The 14,068-nt window shown below is 39.3% G+C and overlaps 1 protein-coding gene across 3 annotated transcripts in view; it reads right to left on the reverse strand.

Annotated features, from left to right (window-relative positions):
• GABRA4 (gamma-aminobutyric acid type A receptor subunit alpha4) overlaps positions 1 to 12,866 on the reverse strand; it is a 60,601-nt gene extending 47,735 nt beyond the window's left edge. For 2 of the 3 annotated variants that reach the window (XM_044387647.3, XM_044387646.3), the window contains exons 1-2: positions 12,838 to 12,866; positions 12,289 to 12,407 (exon numbers count right to left, since the gene is read on the reverse strand). In XM_044387647.3, the coding sequence (XP_044243582.1) occupies positions 12,289 to 12,407; positions 12,838 to 12,866 (148 nt within the window). Of the gene's footprint in view, positions 1 to 12,288; positions 12,408 to 12,769 lie in introns of all 3 variants that reach the window. The other variant, XM_026508831.4, reaches the window with a different exon arrangement.
• Positions 12,867 to 14,068: the final 1,202 nt, after the last annotated feature.

The raw sequence follows: 14,068 nt of genomic DNA on the forward strand, positions 1-14,068 counted from the left end.
TTCAGGGAGTTAACATGCTGTTAGAAGAGTCTGAATATAAATAATAAAGAAATAAATTAAATGGAAGAATCTTTTCATTCATAAGAATGAATGTATAAAACAGGCTGGTAATGGAGTAAGAGCCTGGGAAAGCCTAGATTTTTGAGCCACTCTTCAAAGCAGTGACTTTTAAACTGAGACCTGGAGGTAAGTATGAGCCATTGGAAGAACAGAGAGAATTGGCCTTCCAGCCATAAAGTACTTCAGGGTAAAACCTCAGAGACAGTAGAGACCTTAGTGTGTTCAGGACTAGAAAAGAGGCCAATGAGGCTGGCGCAAAGCAGGTAAGGAAGAGAATGATAAGAAATGAAAGCCACGTAAACAGAATGGAAACCAGTGTCAGTGGACAGAGACCTACCCTGAGCCCATATTCTTAAAGGGGCATCTTTTAAGCAACATACTTAGAATACGCATTATAGTGATAGTTGTTAAAACTACATGGAAAAGAACTTGTAGAAATCCCAGTGACAGATGGGCAACACATAGAGAGGTTGTTATGGGTTGAATTATGTTCTTCCTAAATTCATATGTTGAAGTCCTAACCCCCAGGACCTCACACTATGACTGTATTTGGAGTTAGGGTCTTTAAAGAAGGAAATTGGGTTAAAATGAGGTCATTAGGATGGGCTCAAATCCACTGTGAGTGGTGCCCTTAAAAGAAGAGGAGACTAGGACACAGAAACACAGTAGAAAGATCATGTGAAGACAGAGCAGATAGCCATCCGCAAGCAAAGGAGAAAGGACTTAGAAGAAACCAAGCCTGCTGACACCTTGATCTTGCTACTGTTTAAGCTACTCCGTCTGTGGTATTTTGTTATGACCGGCCAAGCAAAAGAATACAGAAATAACAACAGAAACAATTTTCCTCTGTTCTTTCCCAAAGTTTTCTCCCTCTGATATTCAATACATCTCTGCCTTAGACTGTAAAGAAGTTTGATTTTTATCCCTTAATCATTGGAAGGCCATCAGGAGTTTGAAGTAAGGAAACTATATGATCTGAATTATATTTTTTATAAAATCACTCTGGGGGTTGTTTGAACAGTAAATGACAGGGAAGCAAGTGTAGAGGAAGGGGTCTTATAAAAGGCTGCCATACCAGCCCAGCTGAGAAATGATAATGGTCTACACCAGGAATGCAGCAGAGGGGATGCAGTGTGAACAGATCAAGGGGCATGCCGGTGTGTCACTGCTCCCAGGAAACAGGTTTTTTTCCAAAGAGCAAAAAGCAGAGATATAATAATTCTATTTATTGAAGGCCTACCATGTGCCAGGTGGGATACTAGCCTCTTTCCAAACACTATTTCATTTAATTCTCACAACACCCTCCAAGGGTGATATTATCATGAGAATTTTATGGATCTGGAAACTGAGCTCACAGAGATTAAATATCATATGCCAGAGCCAGAATTATAACCCCCGTGTATTGATCTCCCAAGTGCGTTCTAGCTTTCTATGCTAATGACATCATTAAATAATAAATCAATAATTAATTACTTCCATAATTTTCTATCTACTACATAACATGCCATATCTAAATTTCCTAAATGCTGTTTATGCATGTTTCTGAGCTATGTTCTTTCAGCTCTTGCTACGCCTTTGCTCTTATCTTACTATAGCCTGTTCGAGTCTGTCTTTCTTCCCTTAACAGCAAAGATGAAATCTTAGTCCTCTTTGAAGTTCCCAACTAGCATAGTGCTTTGCACATATTAGGTGGTGAATAACTATCTGTTTGTGTTCTTAATATCAGCCCACTAGTGATTTTAAAACTTCCCCAAAAGAAAAAGTACTTGGATTCATTTGTTACACCAGTTAAGCTAAAAATATTTTCTGATTAAAACAGAAAATGTGTCTTATTTATATTTGTATCCTTTCCCAGAACTAATCTCAGGCCTTAAATGTAATAGGTTTCCAATAAATCAGTTTTCTATGAATAATGGTCGCTATGTAATTAAGAATAATTCTTAGAGACGCTTCCCCTAACACTACTGTTTAGGATGTTCAAATCAACCTTACTAAGAGCATAATTACATAGAAACCAGATAATTTTGGGCTTGGAAGGACTTCTCATAATGTTATATTCATTTGTGTAACATCAAAGACATATTTTATTTTAAAAATCCTACTTCTTTGGTAATAGGGAAATGTCTTTTAATCCCCAAAATGTAGTTGGCATTTTGTAAGGCAAACAAAGTGATCTTCGGTAGGGTTTGAAAGAAAGAGCCAACACTACCAAGATGAAATGCAGAGGAATATTCCCATCTTATTAATGACTCTAACTTGGGTGGAAAGTAGGAAAACAATTAACAATGTATCAGATGATTTTCCACTGCTAACTTTACTTCAGCTGTATAGACCTGGTCAAAGGATATAACAATTTAATTTCTTCTCCAATAACAGTGTCCAATTTGCTGTAACACCAGGAGAAAGACCTCAGATGTTTTACTGATACTGAAACATGTCGATCCTTGTTCATAGGGTGTCCCCAGCTACCCACTTGAGGACATATTTCTGGTTTTTCAGCCTCCTAAATTCATGTATCCAGCTACATCTTACAAAACACTGCTGATATGCTTCTAAAAATCAGGATACTTACAGTACTTAGGACATACAATAATGGCAAAGACTCTTGAGTGATATATTTAAAGAAATATCTAATTTTGTTTGTCATCAAAAATACAGAAATGCTAACCTTCCTACAGAGTAAACAAAGAAGAGATATCCATTGATATCACAGAGAAAACCGAGAGCTCTCAAGTTTTACTTACATAACATTAAAGATTAGTGCTTCCTATGTCCTATGATCCTTCTATCAGTCCAGGTCAACTTTTTAAATGATTAAAGTACTTAAACAAATAAGAAGAGCATTTTAAAAAACAATGAAATATGGGCAAAAGATGAAGATGCTCTTCACAGAAGGAAAATTCTTATAGGCAATAAAGGGTTGAAAAGATGTCCAACCACATTAGAAATCAGAAAATTCTAATTATTTCACAATCAAATGCCTTTCTATGTATTCCATATCCATATATATATATTTCATATCCATATATATATTCCATATCCATATATCCATATATATATATATTCCATATCCATATATATATATTCCATATCCATATATATATATTCCATATCCATATATATATATATATATTCCATATCCATATATATATATTCCATATCCATATATATATATTCCATATCCATATATATATATTCCATATCCATATATATATATTCCATATCCATATATATATATTCCATATACATATATATATTCCATATCCATATATATATATATTCCATATCCATATATATATATTCCATATCCATATATATATATATTCCATATCCATATATATATATTCCATATCCATATATATATATTCCATATCCATATATATATATTCCATATCCATATATATATATATTCCATATCCATATATATATATATTCCATATCCATATATATATATTCCATATCCATATATAGATATATATATTCCATATCCATATATATATATATTCCATATCCATATATATATATATTCCATATCCATATATATATATTCCATATCCATATATATATATATTCCATATCCATATATATATATTCCATATCCATATATATATATATTCCATATCCATATATATATATTCCATATCCATATATATATATTCCATATCCATATATATATATTCCATATCCATATATATATATTCCATATCCATATATATATTCCATATCCATATATATATATATATTCCATATCCATATATATATATTCCATATCCATATATATATATTCCATATCCATATATATATATTCCATATCCATATATATATATTCCATATCCATATATATATATATTCCATATCCATATATATATATATTCCATATCCATATATATATATATTCCATATCCATATATATATATATATTCCATATCCATATATATATATTCCATATCCATATATATATATATATTCCATATCCATATATATATATTCCATATCCATATATATATATATTCCATATCCATATATATATATTCCATATCCATATATATATATTCCATATCCATATATATATGTATATGGTTGAAGGTTTTGTGGATCCTAAGTCTCATATTCATTGTAAATGAGAGTTTGAATTTGTAAAACCACCACAGAAAACAGTTTGGCATTATCTCATCAAGTTGAACTCCCACTTACACTAAGATCCAGAAAAATCCATTCCTGGATATATATGCAAAAGAAACTTTTGCACATTTACAGCAGGAAATTTGGGCCAGAATATTCACAGCAACACAATCTTGGAAATAAGCAAAATGCCTACTGCCAACAGAGAAGATGAATAAACTGGTTCCTATGAAGTGGAGATATCACACAGCAGTCAAATGAATGATCTCTAGCGATATGCAAGAGCAAGAATGAATCCTTGCAATACACAATTAAGTGGGAAAAAAAACACACCAAAAACGAATACATAACATGTTCAAAACCACTAAATTTTTGTAACTGAAATTAAAAAAAAATAATATTCAAAGGGAAACAAATAATTTAAAAGGACTCAGAATGGTGGTCACTGTGGGTGGGGAGACAGGAAGAGAGGATGAGGGAAACTCCCTAGCAGGATAAAAGTTGTCACGCTTGTGCACTTTAATGCTCGAACTGCTATGTTTATGATATTACAATGAATGAATGAATAGACAGGCGGGTGGCTGGATAAAAAGAAAGTTACCTGTGGACCAATAATGAGAGTAATTGTTAAACAAGTATTATTAATTTGGAACCCAATTCTGTACACAAGAGGCTTTTAAAAAGAAATACAATAAAAAGGCCTAGAAAGTTATATAATGCAAGTTGATGTATTTTTCACCTAAAAGAAAACTAATAACCCAGTGAAATATTATCTAAATCTCCGTAAAATTGCTAATAGCCTATATCTAGATTGTACAGTGCGTATTCGGGGAAACACCAAATATCCTTGCCCTAAAGAAAATGCAAATATATGATAGTGGGTACATCTTTTTTGCTAAACCAAGAAAATAACAAAGTAAATTTGTGTTCTGGGTTCTGTAGTCTCTTACCTTCTCAAGGGTGTCTTTCTCTCGGTTATCCCTTCCCTCCACTGTAATATTACATTATCCCCTACTTGATTATTCGAGTAGTACACAGATGTATTCTGATATTTCTAGTCTTAAAAGAAGGCAACCTTCCCTCTTTCTCCTCCCTTTCACATTGTGAACTTCTGGGGGAAAAAAATCCATACACACTGCCTCTAATTCTTCCTTTTCTGTTCACTCTATCGTCTGTTGTAACCTGGTTTTCATGCTCAGGAGTCACTAAAAGTCCTTTCATCAGTATCATTAGTTTTCTCTATCTATAGCATTGTTTCCACGGACTTTAAAAAATAATTTGATCTCTCTCATTGTTAAAGAAGCTCTCTGAATCCGACTTCTCCTTCTACTCACCACCCTATTTCTCTGCCTCCCCTGGGCAAATATCCAGAGACTCCTCCCCCCATCAGACTTTCATATCCATCACACCACCAACGCTGCTCTGTCCAATCACTGAAGAGGTAGGTATTGCTCAATGCAGTGACCCAACTGTATGTGCTTATCTTTCTTAACCTGTCAGGAGCATTAAGAAGTAAATGATCAATCCCACCTCCTCTTTTTTCTTACCATCCAGTATGCATATTCTGAGATTTTCCTCCTACTCCAAAGGCTCTTCCTCAGTCTTCCGGGACAGATTCTTGCCAACTCCCCACCTCTTAACACTGGAGACTTCAGAGCTCTCTACCTGTAGCTCTTCTGTATCATCCTTAGTCTCTTGATGATCCCTGTAGTCTTGTGGCTTTAAGTACCATATATATTGACATACCAATCATCCCTGCTTTCCAGATTCATCTCTGCCTAATGTCCAATAGGCATCTCAAATTTAACATATCCATATACAAATCGTTCATCCACACCCCTAATCGGCTCCTGCCACAGTGTTGGCAACTCTATTTTTCTAGGTGTTCAAGTCAAAAGCTTTGGAGTCAGACACCTCCCTTTTTCTCACACTCCACATTCTAGCTGTCATTAGTGGACCAGCGCTTTGAAATATAGCCAGAACCTGATCACTTCTTCCAACTTTACCAGCTTCATGCCTCCAGCTTGGTGAAGACGTCCATCATCTCTCACCTAGTTAATTGTGAAAACCTCTCTGCATTTGCCCTTGACCCAAGTGCCTTTTGTCACTACAGCAACCAAAGTGAGTCTGCAAATTAGGCAGTTCGGGGTTTGCTCCTGTTGGAATCTCTCTAATCACTTGGGATCTGACTCAGAGGAACAGCAAAGTCTTTACCAGCTCGCAAAGCTTTCAACAACCTCATCTTTGTAGCATACCCCCTTCTTACTCCTCAGTCCTGTTAAACTTGACTGCAGCGACACTGACTTCCATGCTTGGCACTTTCACACACAGAGTTTCTTTTAACACAAATGCGGTTTCTGCTTTTACCCCCTTAACGATCATTGTTGAAAATATCATCTCCTCATTGAAGTTTTTCCTACCACTTTCGTTAAAAGTGCAACCCCTCCCCTGCTTTATAGTACTCCATAGCAGTTATCGACCTCTGACACTCCATATTTTACTTATTTCTGTTGCTCATTTTCTGTTTCTTTCACTACATTGTCAGCTCATGAAGGCAGGGAAGTGCATCCCTTTTGTTTACTGATGCATTTCCCTGTGCCATCCTAGAACAGTACCCGGCACATATTATATGCTTAATAAGTTAATGAAAAGTGAATGAAATGAAACATCGCCATGTGGCCAGCCTTATCTTATTTAATCTTGGAAGAATTTGAGAGACTTCTCATCCCTCCTTCCTAAGACATTCCAGTCTCTTGACTTCTAGAACTTCACATGCTCTGAGTGCCCACCTGTATCACAGGCATCCTCCTCTGACAATTCGACGTTTTCTGCCCTTCCTCAATTGTTAATGTTCCTGGAGGCTTGGTTCTGGGCTCTTTGCCCTTTCTATACTCTTCTCTAGGCATGTATTCTCATAGCATCATATGCTGGTGACTCTCTTGTATATCTCCACACAAAACTCTTGTCCGATAAACAAATATGCACAACCACTAGGACTCCCTATATGTATTCTAACATTCTTAACATATACGCACATGATTTCTTGATTGCACCCCCATCTCTCTTCTCCCTCCCTCTGTCTCCTCCTCCCTCATTAAATAGTGCCGTCCTCTACCCATTTTCTCAAAATAAAAATCCAGGAGTCATTTTTTACTTCTCCCTTTCCTTTACCACACATATGAAAGCCATCACCAATTATTTGTTGAATTATACCTCTAAAATATATCTCAATTTTTTCACTTAAATTTATCTTTACTACATCTACCATCTTATACCAAGCCACCATTAACTTAATGAAGAAAACCACCCCCGACCCCAACCCCAGAAAAAACTTCATTGCTCTCCTGGCTTCCAACATTGCCCAACCTCTATATCTGAGTCTTTCTGTTTAATATGCAGCAAAGTGATCATGTTACAATCTGAGTCACACCAAGTCCTTCCCTTGACCTAAAACACTCCAATGGCTTCCAGGTTCACTCAAAGACGGATCTAAACTCTTTTACAGAGGGCCTTGCATGCTCTGGCCTCTGCTTACTGCAAGAAGCTAGTCCTGTGAGATTCCTCCTCTTGTTTTCTTACTACCTTCCTGAACTCCTTTCACCGGACTCCCTTCAACGTCTAAAGCACACTAACTTATCATCTACCTTAGAATCCTTACACTTGCTTTTTCTTTTCTTTTCTTTTTTTTTTTTTTTTTCCTGCCTGAGAACAACTTTTGCTTACCTTTTCCACATCTGTCACCTTTAGGGCTCAACTTACAAGATTTTCTTCACCACTGTCTCTGAACTAGACCCCTTACCCAATTAATTCTCTATCTTAGCACGCTATTAGATTGTTCCACAGCATTATCCTTAATACTTTGTTATTTGTTTTTATTTTTATCTCTCTACACTGCTTAGCTATAAAGTTCTCAAAGGCCTTTGTCTGATTCAGAATAATATCTTTACAACCTCACATTGTTCCTGATACATAGTGGTCTCAATACCTATTGGTCCAACAAATGAATACATAAATGAGAGTGACAAATCAAGAGAGAATGAAGCTTTATTTTTCTGTTGCTCCGTGGATTTGAGGTGTTCTTTTTGTCTACATATCTTAAAAAATCTATTCTTTGTAGACATTCGATTAGTAAGGCTAGCACATGGTTAGTGCATTCATCTAATTTTTTTAGGTTAGGATACAGATCATTTGAGAACATTGCACGGATGTTTTTATTTGTGTGGGAAAATTATTCCAAATTTACCTAAGTGTATATACTTCTCCACATTTGTTTTTCCATTTTAGAATGTTATTAAAGCTTTAGAATAAAAGTTCTCATTTCATTCCTTTGGGGGAAATGTAGTTTTGCTTATTTTAATAACCTACTTAGGAACAAGAAGGTACGTTAATGAAAATTTCACTCTTGGTAAACAGGATGTAAGAAAGCTTTAGAAGTGGATGTAGCAATAGACCAGCTGCCTTGTCTATCAGTGGCCTGTCCATTAGCAGTTTTAGGGTTCCTGAGCAATTCATTAGAACTTTTCTCAGCCTCCCCTCCAACACACAGATGATGCCCACCGTGCTTATCTCTTTGTGTTGTTATGGGAATCTTACTAAGCATTGTATGCAAAAAGGTTTCCAAATTGTAGAGGACCCCACTAATATGAAGTCCGGCGATGCTGGTGAGCAACCTTGCAAAACAGACCTAATGGTCTGTTGCCATTTCAGAGAGGTGTTGGAAGATGATCTAAGGCGATTATACTTAGTTGAAGTATTTATTATTCCAGATCATGTGCCTCAAAAGATTGAAATATACAAGGGCTGCATAATCCTTCAATAAATGGAAGTGGTTAAGGACTGGCTTCCTTAAACTATCTCCTGGCGCTAGTACCTTAGCTCTGCATTTTTAAGATGGCGTAGAACAGTGTTGAAAGGGGCTAAGAGCACAGGGGAACGATTTTCTAGCTCCTTTGTTGGAAGGGTTCACTTGTATGCCACTTCTAAGCACGTGCAAGCTACTTCAGGATGACAGCAGACTGATTTGTCAGAGGCCAAAAGAACTATACCCCTTCAAAAGTCCCAATCTGGCTTCTCACACCATGCCTCCTTCCTTCTCTTCTCACCTTTTCCCCTTTGCTTCTCCAATGGGAGAACGTAGGAGACAAGGGAGAGGAGACCCTGGAGGGATGAAAAGAAGAGAACGATTTCAGTTCCTTTTACTTCCCTGTTGCAAGCTGTGCCGCTGAGTTAAAAATATGTAATTTAGTTTCCAAATCTATTCCAACCCCTGCCGGCCTACTGAGCAATCACAAACCATCCAATTTCAATTCAAATCTTTGCTTTTAGCTTTATTTTAAATGGAACACAGCGAAGTTGTATAAACAGATATAAAGTAAATGCTCTACAAAGAGCAGAAGTAGGATTAAAGGAAGCAGGAAGTAAATCTGTATTTAGAGCATACTGGTCAAAATCTGAATTGTTTTCATTTTATTTTTAAAATACCAAACTTTCCACAAGGTATTGAAATGTCAAAGGAGGCACCAAACCTGTGGTATCCAAGAGTCTGTGCTAAGAATGAGTTTTCTTCTTATTTTCGGTGGTGCTCATTTATAACATCCCGTAAACAGATTACATGGCTTCTGCAGGTGAGAATTACAATTCCCCGTCACATTTGGTTTGCTATGCATTTACAGAGAATGACCCATTTCTAAAAAATGAATCACATTTACCACAAATATTTATGAGCCTAGCCAAAAAAAAAAGTGTGTGATCTAGTAAATTTTTAATGATAAGCAACTGCTCACACTTGAAGTAAGGTGAATTCAGCCTCTTCCCATAAAGCCATAAAAGTATGTCCAGGTGGGTAATGCAGATCACTTGGCAGTGACAAGTAAGATGACTAATAATGCCCTTGAGTCGTTTCAGCAATACTGCAGCTAGCCAAAATCTAGTAATGGCTTACATAGATGGATTTCATTCATTTTATTGTCTACGTAGTATTATGGGAGAGGACAGTCGGTATAAAGGATACATCTACAATGGATTCCTTCTTCTTTTTGAGTTATACTTGTATTATAGCCAACTGGGCAGAGGTTATCTTAACTTTTGCCATTTAATAATAAAACCATATCATCTCAGTTATAATTTTTCACTTTAATTTATGTTCAGGTACATCAATTCTGTAATAAATATTTAAACTCGTGTGATTTGATGTTTCTGTTATTTTTTTCCCTTACTTAAAATGTCGTGTTTAAAACATTTATGGGCAGATAAATCCTATTTTATTGATATAATATAGTCTTCAATGATACCACATCATCTGAAATATTCTCCACAAAATTCCTTTTTTGGATATAAAGTGATAATTTCCCAGTCACTTGTGAAAGATCATGCATTGACAAATGATTCACTTCTGCAAGGAAGCCTCTTTTCAGATTTGCACGAAGGCAAATGCAATGCTGAGCATCCTACCGCTGGAGAGGCAATGTGAAAGAACTAGGAGGATCTTTCATCCTCATCCAGATTTATCACTGTCAACATGCAAAAACTCAATTAATACCCTCAATGACCCCCTATAACCTTCTCAATAAAATTCAGAAAAAAGTTTGGGATCAGAAGACCTGATTCCAGCCAACCATTAATATGCTATGTGCCCAGGTATAAATCACTTTCCATTTCTAATCTGCAGTGGCCTCATTTGTTAAATGAGAAGAACCAGACTAATCAGACTCCAAAAAATCACCCAGCTCCACTCTCTCCAATTCTATTTTACTTCTGATAATTCTTTCAAACCTGAGACCATGTCTGATTCTGTCCTCTTTCGCTTTTTCCATACTCTCATCTTATCTCCTACACACTCTCAACAGGAAGTTTAATGTGCCCTGTGCTGCTAATATCATGTGATGCTTCCCACACTGATATCCTCTCAGTCTTCATGGGTTTGTCTCTTAAATATACAACCTGACCTGGGTTCACATCCTGCCCATGCCATTTACCAACTGCGAACTCGAACTGGTTACTTAACTTCCCAAGTCTCAATTTCTTCATCTGTAAAATGGGGATAGTAAGAGCTTACTCTCAGTAATGCCTATAAAATGCCTGGTATATATGAAAATTCAAATAAATAAATACAATATTAGTAGTTATTATTGTTACTACTACTACTACTAGAGGCTCCTTTAAGATAGAGCCCATGTCTTGTTCAACTCATTTCCCAGTGGATAACTAGCTCAGTGTAGTTGGAAAGAACATGGACTTGGTGGTCTGAAGACCTGAGCTGACACTTGGGGTGAAGTCATGTGTTCTCTCTGAACTGGACTGAGCGGGTGTTTGAGGGTAAGAATTATATCTTGAGATTCTGCGAACATGGTGCCTGGCACAATGCTTGCCACATAAATTCTCATTATATAAGCAAAGGGAACATGAACATGCAAAAGAGCAACAGTACAGATAATGGATGTGCCTCTATTATAGTCATTATAAATACTTAAGGAAGAAATAAACCTGAAACACCTCTGACTCCAAAGTCTTAGGAGGGAAGTAAATGCCATCTCCCCAAATAAAGCAAAAATTCATCCCACTGTGGAAGAGAACGGGAAAGGACTGGGTTCTCTAGCAGAGCAGGCAGCTTCGTGCCCCAGATTCATGTACTAGGTAGAACACGGTGGCGAGATTTTGGCAGAGGGACAGATACCACGTGGGAGGGCAAGGGACTTCGGATCAGTTGCCTCAAGAGCAACCTGCTCCGAGCAAAGTGGCCAGGTGCAGGGGAAGTCCATTCTCAGGGCGCAGCGCAGCTGGGCAACCGAGCCCCAAGTTCCCATTTTTGACTCTTTCCCTCCAACCTCCCCCACCCAGCAGTCAGGTCCCGGAAGGTAATTAGTGTGGGGGAGAGGCAAAGCTTCTGAGGCGGCAGGGAGATGGGAAAGTACTGGTGGGGGCGGTCTTCTTGTCAGAGGTCTCATCAAGGGGGGGAAGGGGAAGGGAGGGAGAGAGAGAGAGAGAGGGAGAGAGATGGAAAGAGAGATTTTTCATTTTTCCCCCTCGAATCATACCTAATGATACACAGACAGGCAGACCGAGAGAGGGACAGACAGGACACACTTGAGCTTTTGAAATCGTTCATACCCCCAAATCCAGGACGCAGCCTGTTGTCATAACCATCGAGTAAGCTGTCCAGGATGCGGGTAAAATTTTCCGGGCATAATTTCTCCTCCTTTTGGTTCTGTCCTGGGGATTCGTTTAAACTGCAAATGCAAAAAAAACGGAGGAAGGGGTTGTTTTAAGACTCATCACAGAACAGGTGGGAACAGGTTTATCTTCTAGGGAAAGAGTCTCTTGCCCCAAGCTGAAGGAGGCAGGTCTGAAGGACGGGGGACAGAGAAATGGTCAGGAAAGGCGCACCCTGTGCACACGCACCCCAATACCCACACTCTTCTTGCACCCGGTGCCCCTTCTGCTTTCCGCGTCTACCCGGTCACTGAAAAGCCCGGCTGCGGCCCCTGACCTTACAGGAGGGTCTGGTTTGCCCTGGGAGGGGCGGCGGCCGACGGGGGCCCGGAGCTGGCCACTTCTCCACCCTTGTCCCTCAGGACCCCAGAGAACTCACCACGCCGCCAGGCACAGGAAGTGCAGGAGGGCGAAACTGACCCGGGAGGACGTAGCGATCGCGGGTACCTTCTTGGCAGAAACCATCTTTGCAACATGCCATACTTTAAGCCTGTTCACGTTTCCAGGCTCTCAAGATGCCCTGAGCAGGGTGCGAGGCGAGGGCAGAGGCTCTCCGCGGCGTGCGCACACTCGCGCTCACACTCGCCCGCGCTCACACTCGCCCGCGCTCAGCCAGCCCGAGCCGCGGTGGGCGCGTGTGTGCACGCGGGCCAGGGGGAGGCGGAACCTGCCTTCCATCGCCCCCTCCTTTTCTCGCTGAGCTCTCAATGTGTATGGAGAGCTATGTATACCGCTCAACACCCTTTCGTGCCCGCACCGTGAAGCCTCCGAGGTTAACATTGGCGCGCTTGCACCGAAAGGCTGAGCAAGTTCTTTCCGACCTTTAACTCTGGTTTTCCTCCCCTCCTCACGACTGCCACCCCCAACCCCAAGTGGGTCCCTGCCCACCGCATTGCTTTGCCTCCACTTTTTCCCTCCTGATCCCTCCCCCACCCCGCTGGGATCTGGATTTCACCAATGAAGGTTCTCTCTCCTTAGGTTGCTTGTTCCAGGACCTATTTTGTACCCATTTTCAAGGCTGGAGGTGGAGGGGGGGGGGTAACTGGAATGGCTGGGCATGGGGATGGGAGACCGTGGTGACAACAGGGGATCAAATGTGGACAGAAACAAACTTTGGGACTCTCCCCTTCAGGTGACTGGAGAGGGGGAAGTGGGAGGTGGGCGTGGAAAAAAAGAAGATTCTTCCTGGTAAGAGGGGTTGCAATTCACTGGGCGGACTCTCCCCAAACTTAGAAAGTGGCCTTGAGCTTCATTCTGTACTCAGCGCATTTGCCAAGCTGTTGCTGTACAGATACCGAATTCCTTTACTATACTTGCTCCTACCTGGCACGCACACTTTCAGCTTTGCTGCGCCATCCATTGCTGGAGAGAAGAGGAAAGGTGAAGACAAGGGACATCTGGTCAAAATCACTCTTGTTTTGCCACACCTGATGCTCTTCTTTTATGATAGAGCTCGCTGACTTCCAAAGGTTGACTGCTTTAGGAAGAAGGAAAGGATGGCTGGGGAGAGGGAGAGGAGAGAGACAGAAGAAAAACAAAATGTGAGGTGTGTTGGTGGGGGAGGGATGGGAAGACATTAAAATGGAAGGGAACACCTCGTAGTTCACTAATGACTTGAAAGGGAACGCTAAGCGCATCTTCAGCGTTTTGTTGAACAGAGATAAGCACTTTCAATAGA

The sequence above is a fragment of the Ursus arctos genome, unplaced genomic scaffold, assembly GCF_023065955.2.
Source record: "Ursus arctos isolate Adak ecotype North America unplaced genomic scaffold, UrsArc2.0 scaffold_9, whole genome shotgun sequence".
Lineage (NCBI taxonomy): Eukaryota > Metazoa > Chordata > Mammalia > Carnivora > Ursidae > Ursus > Ursus arctos.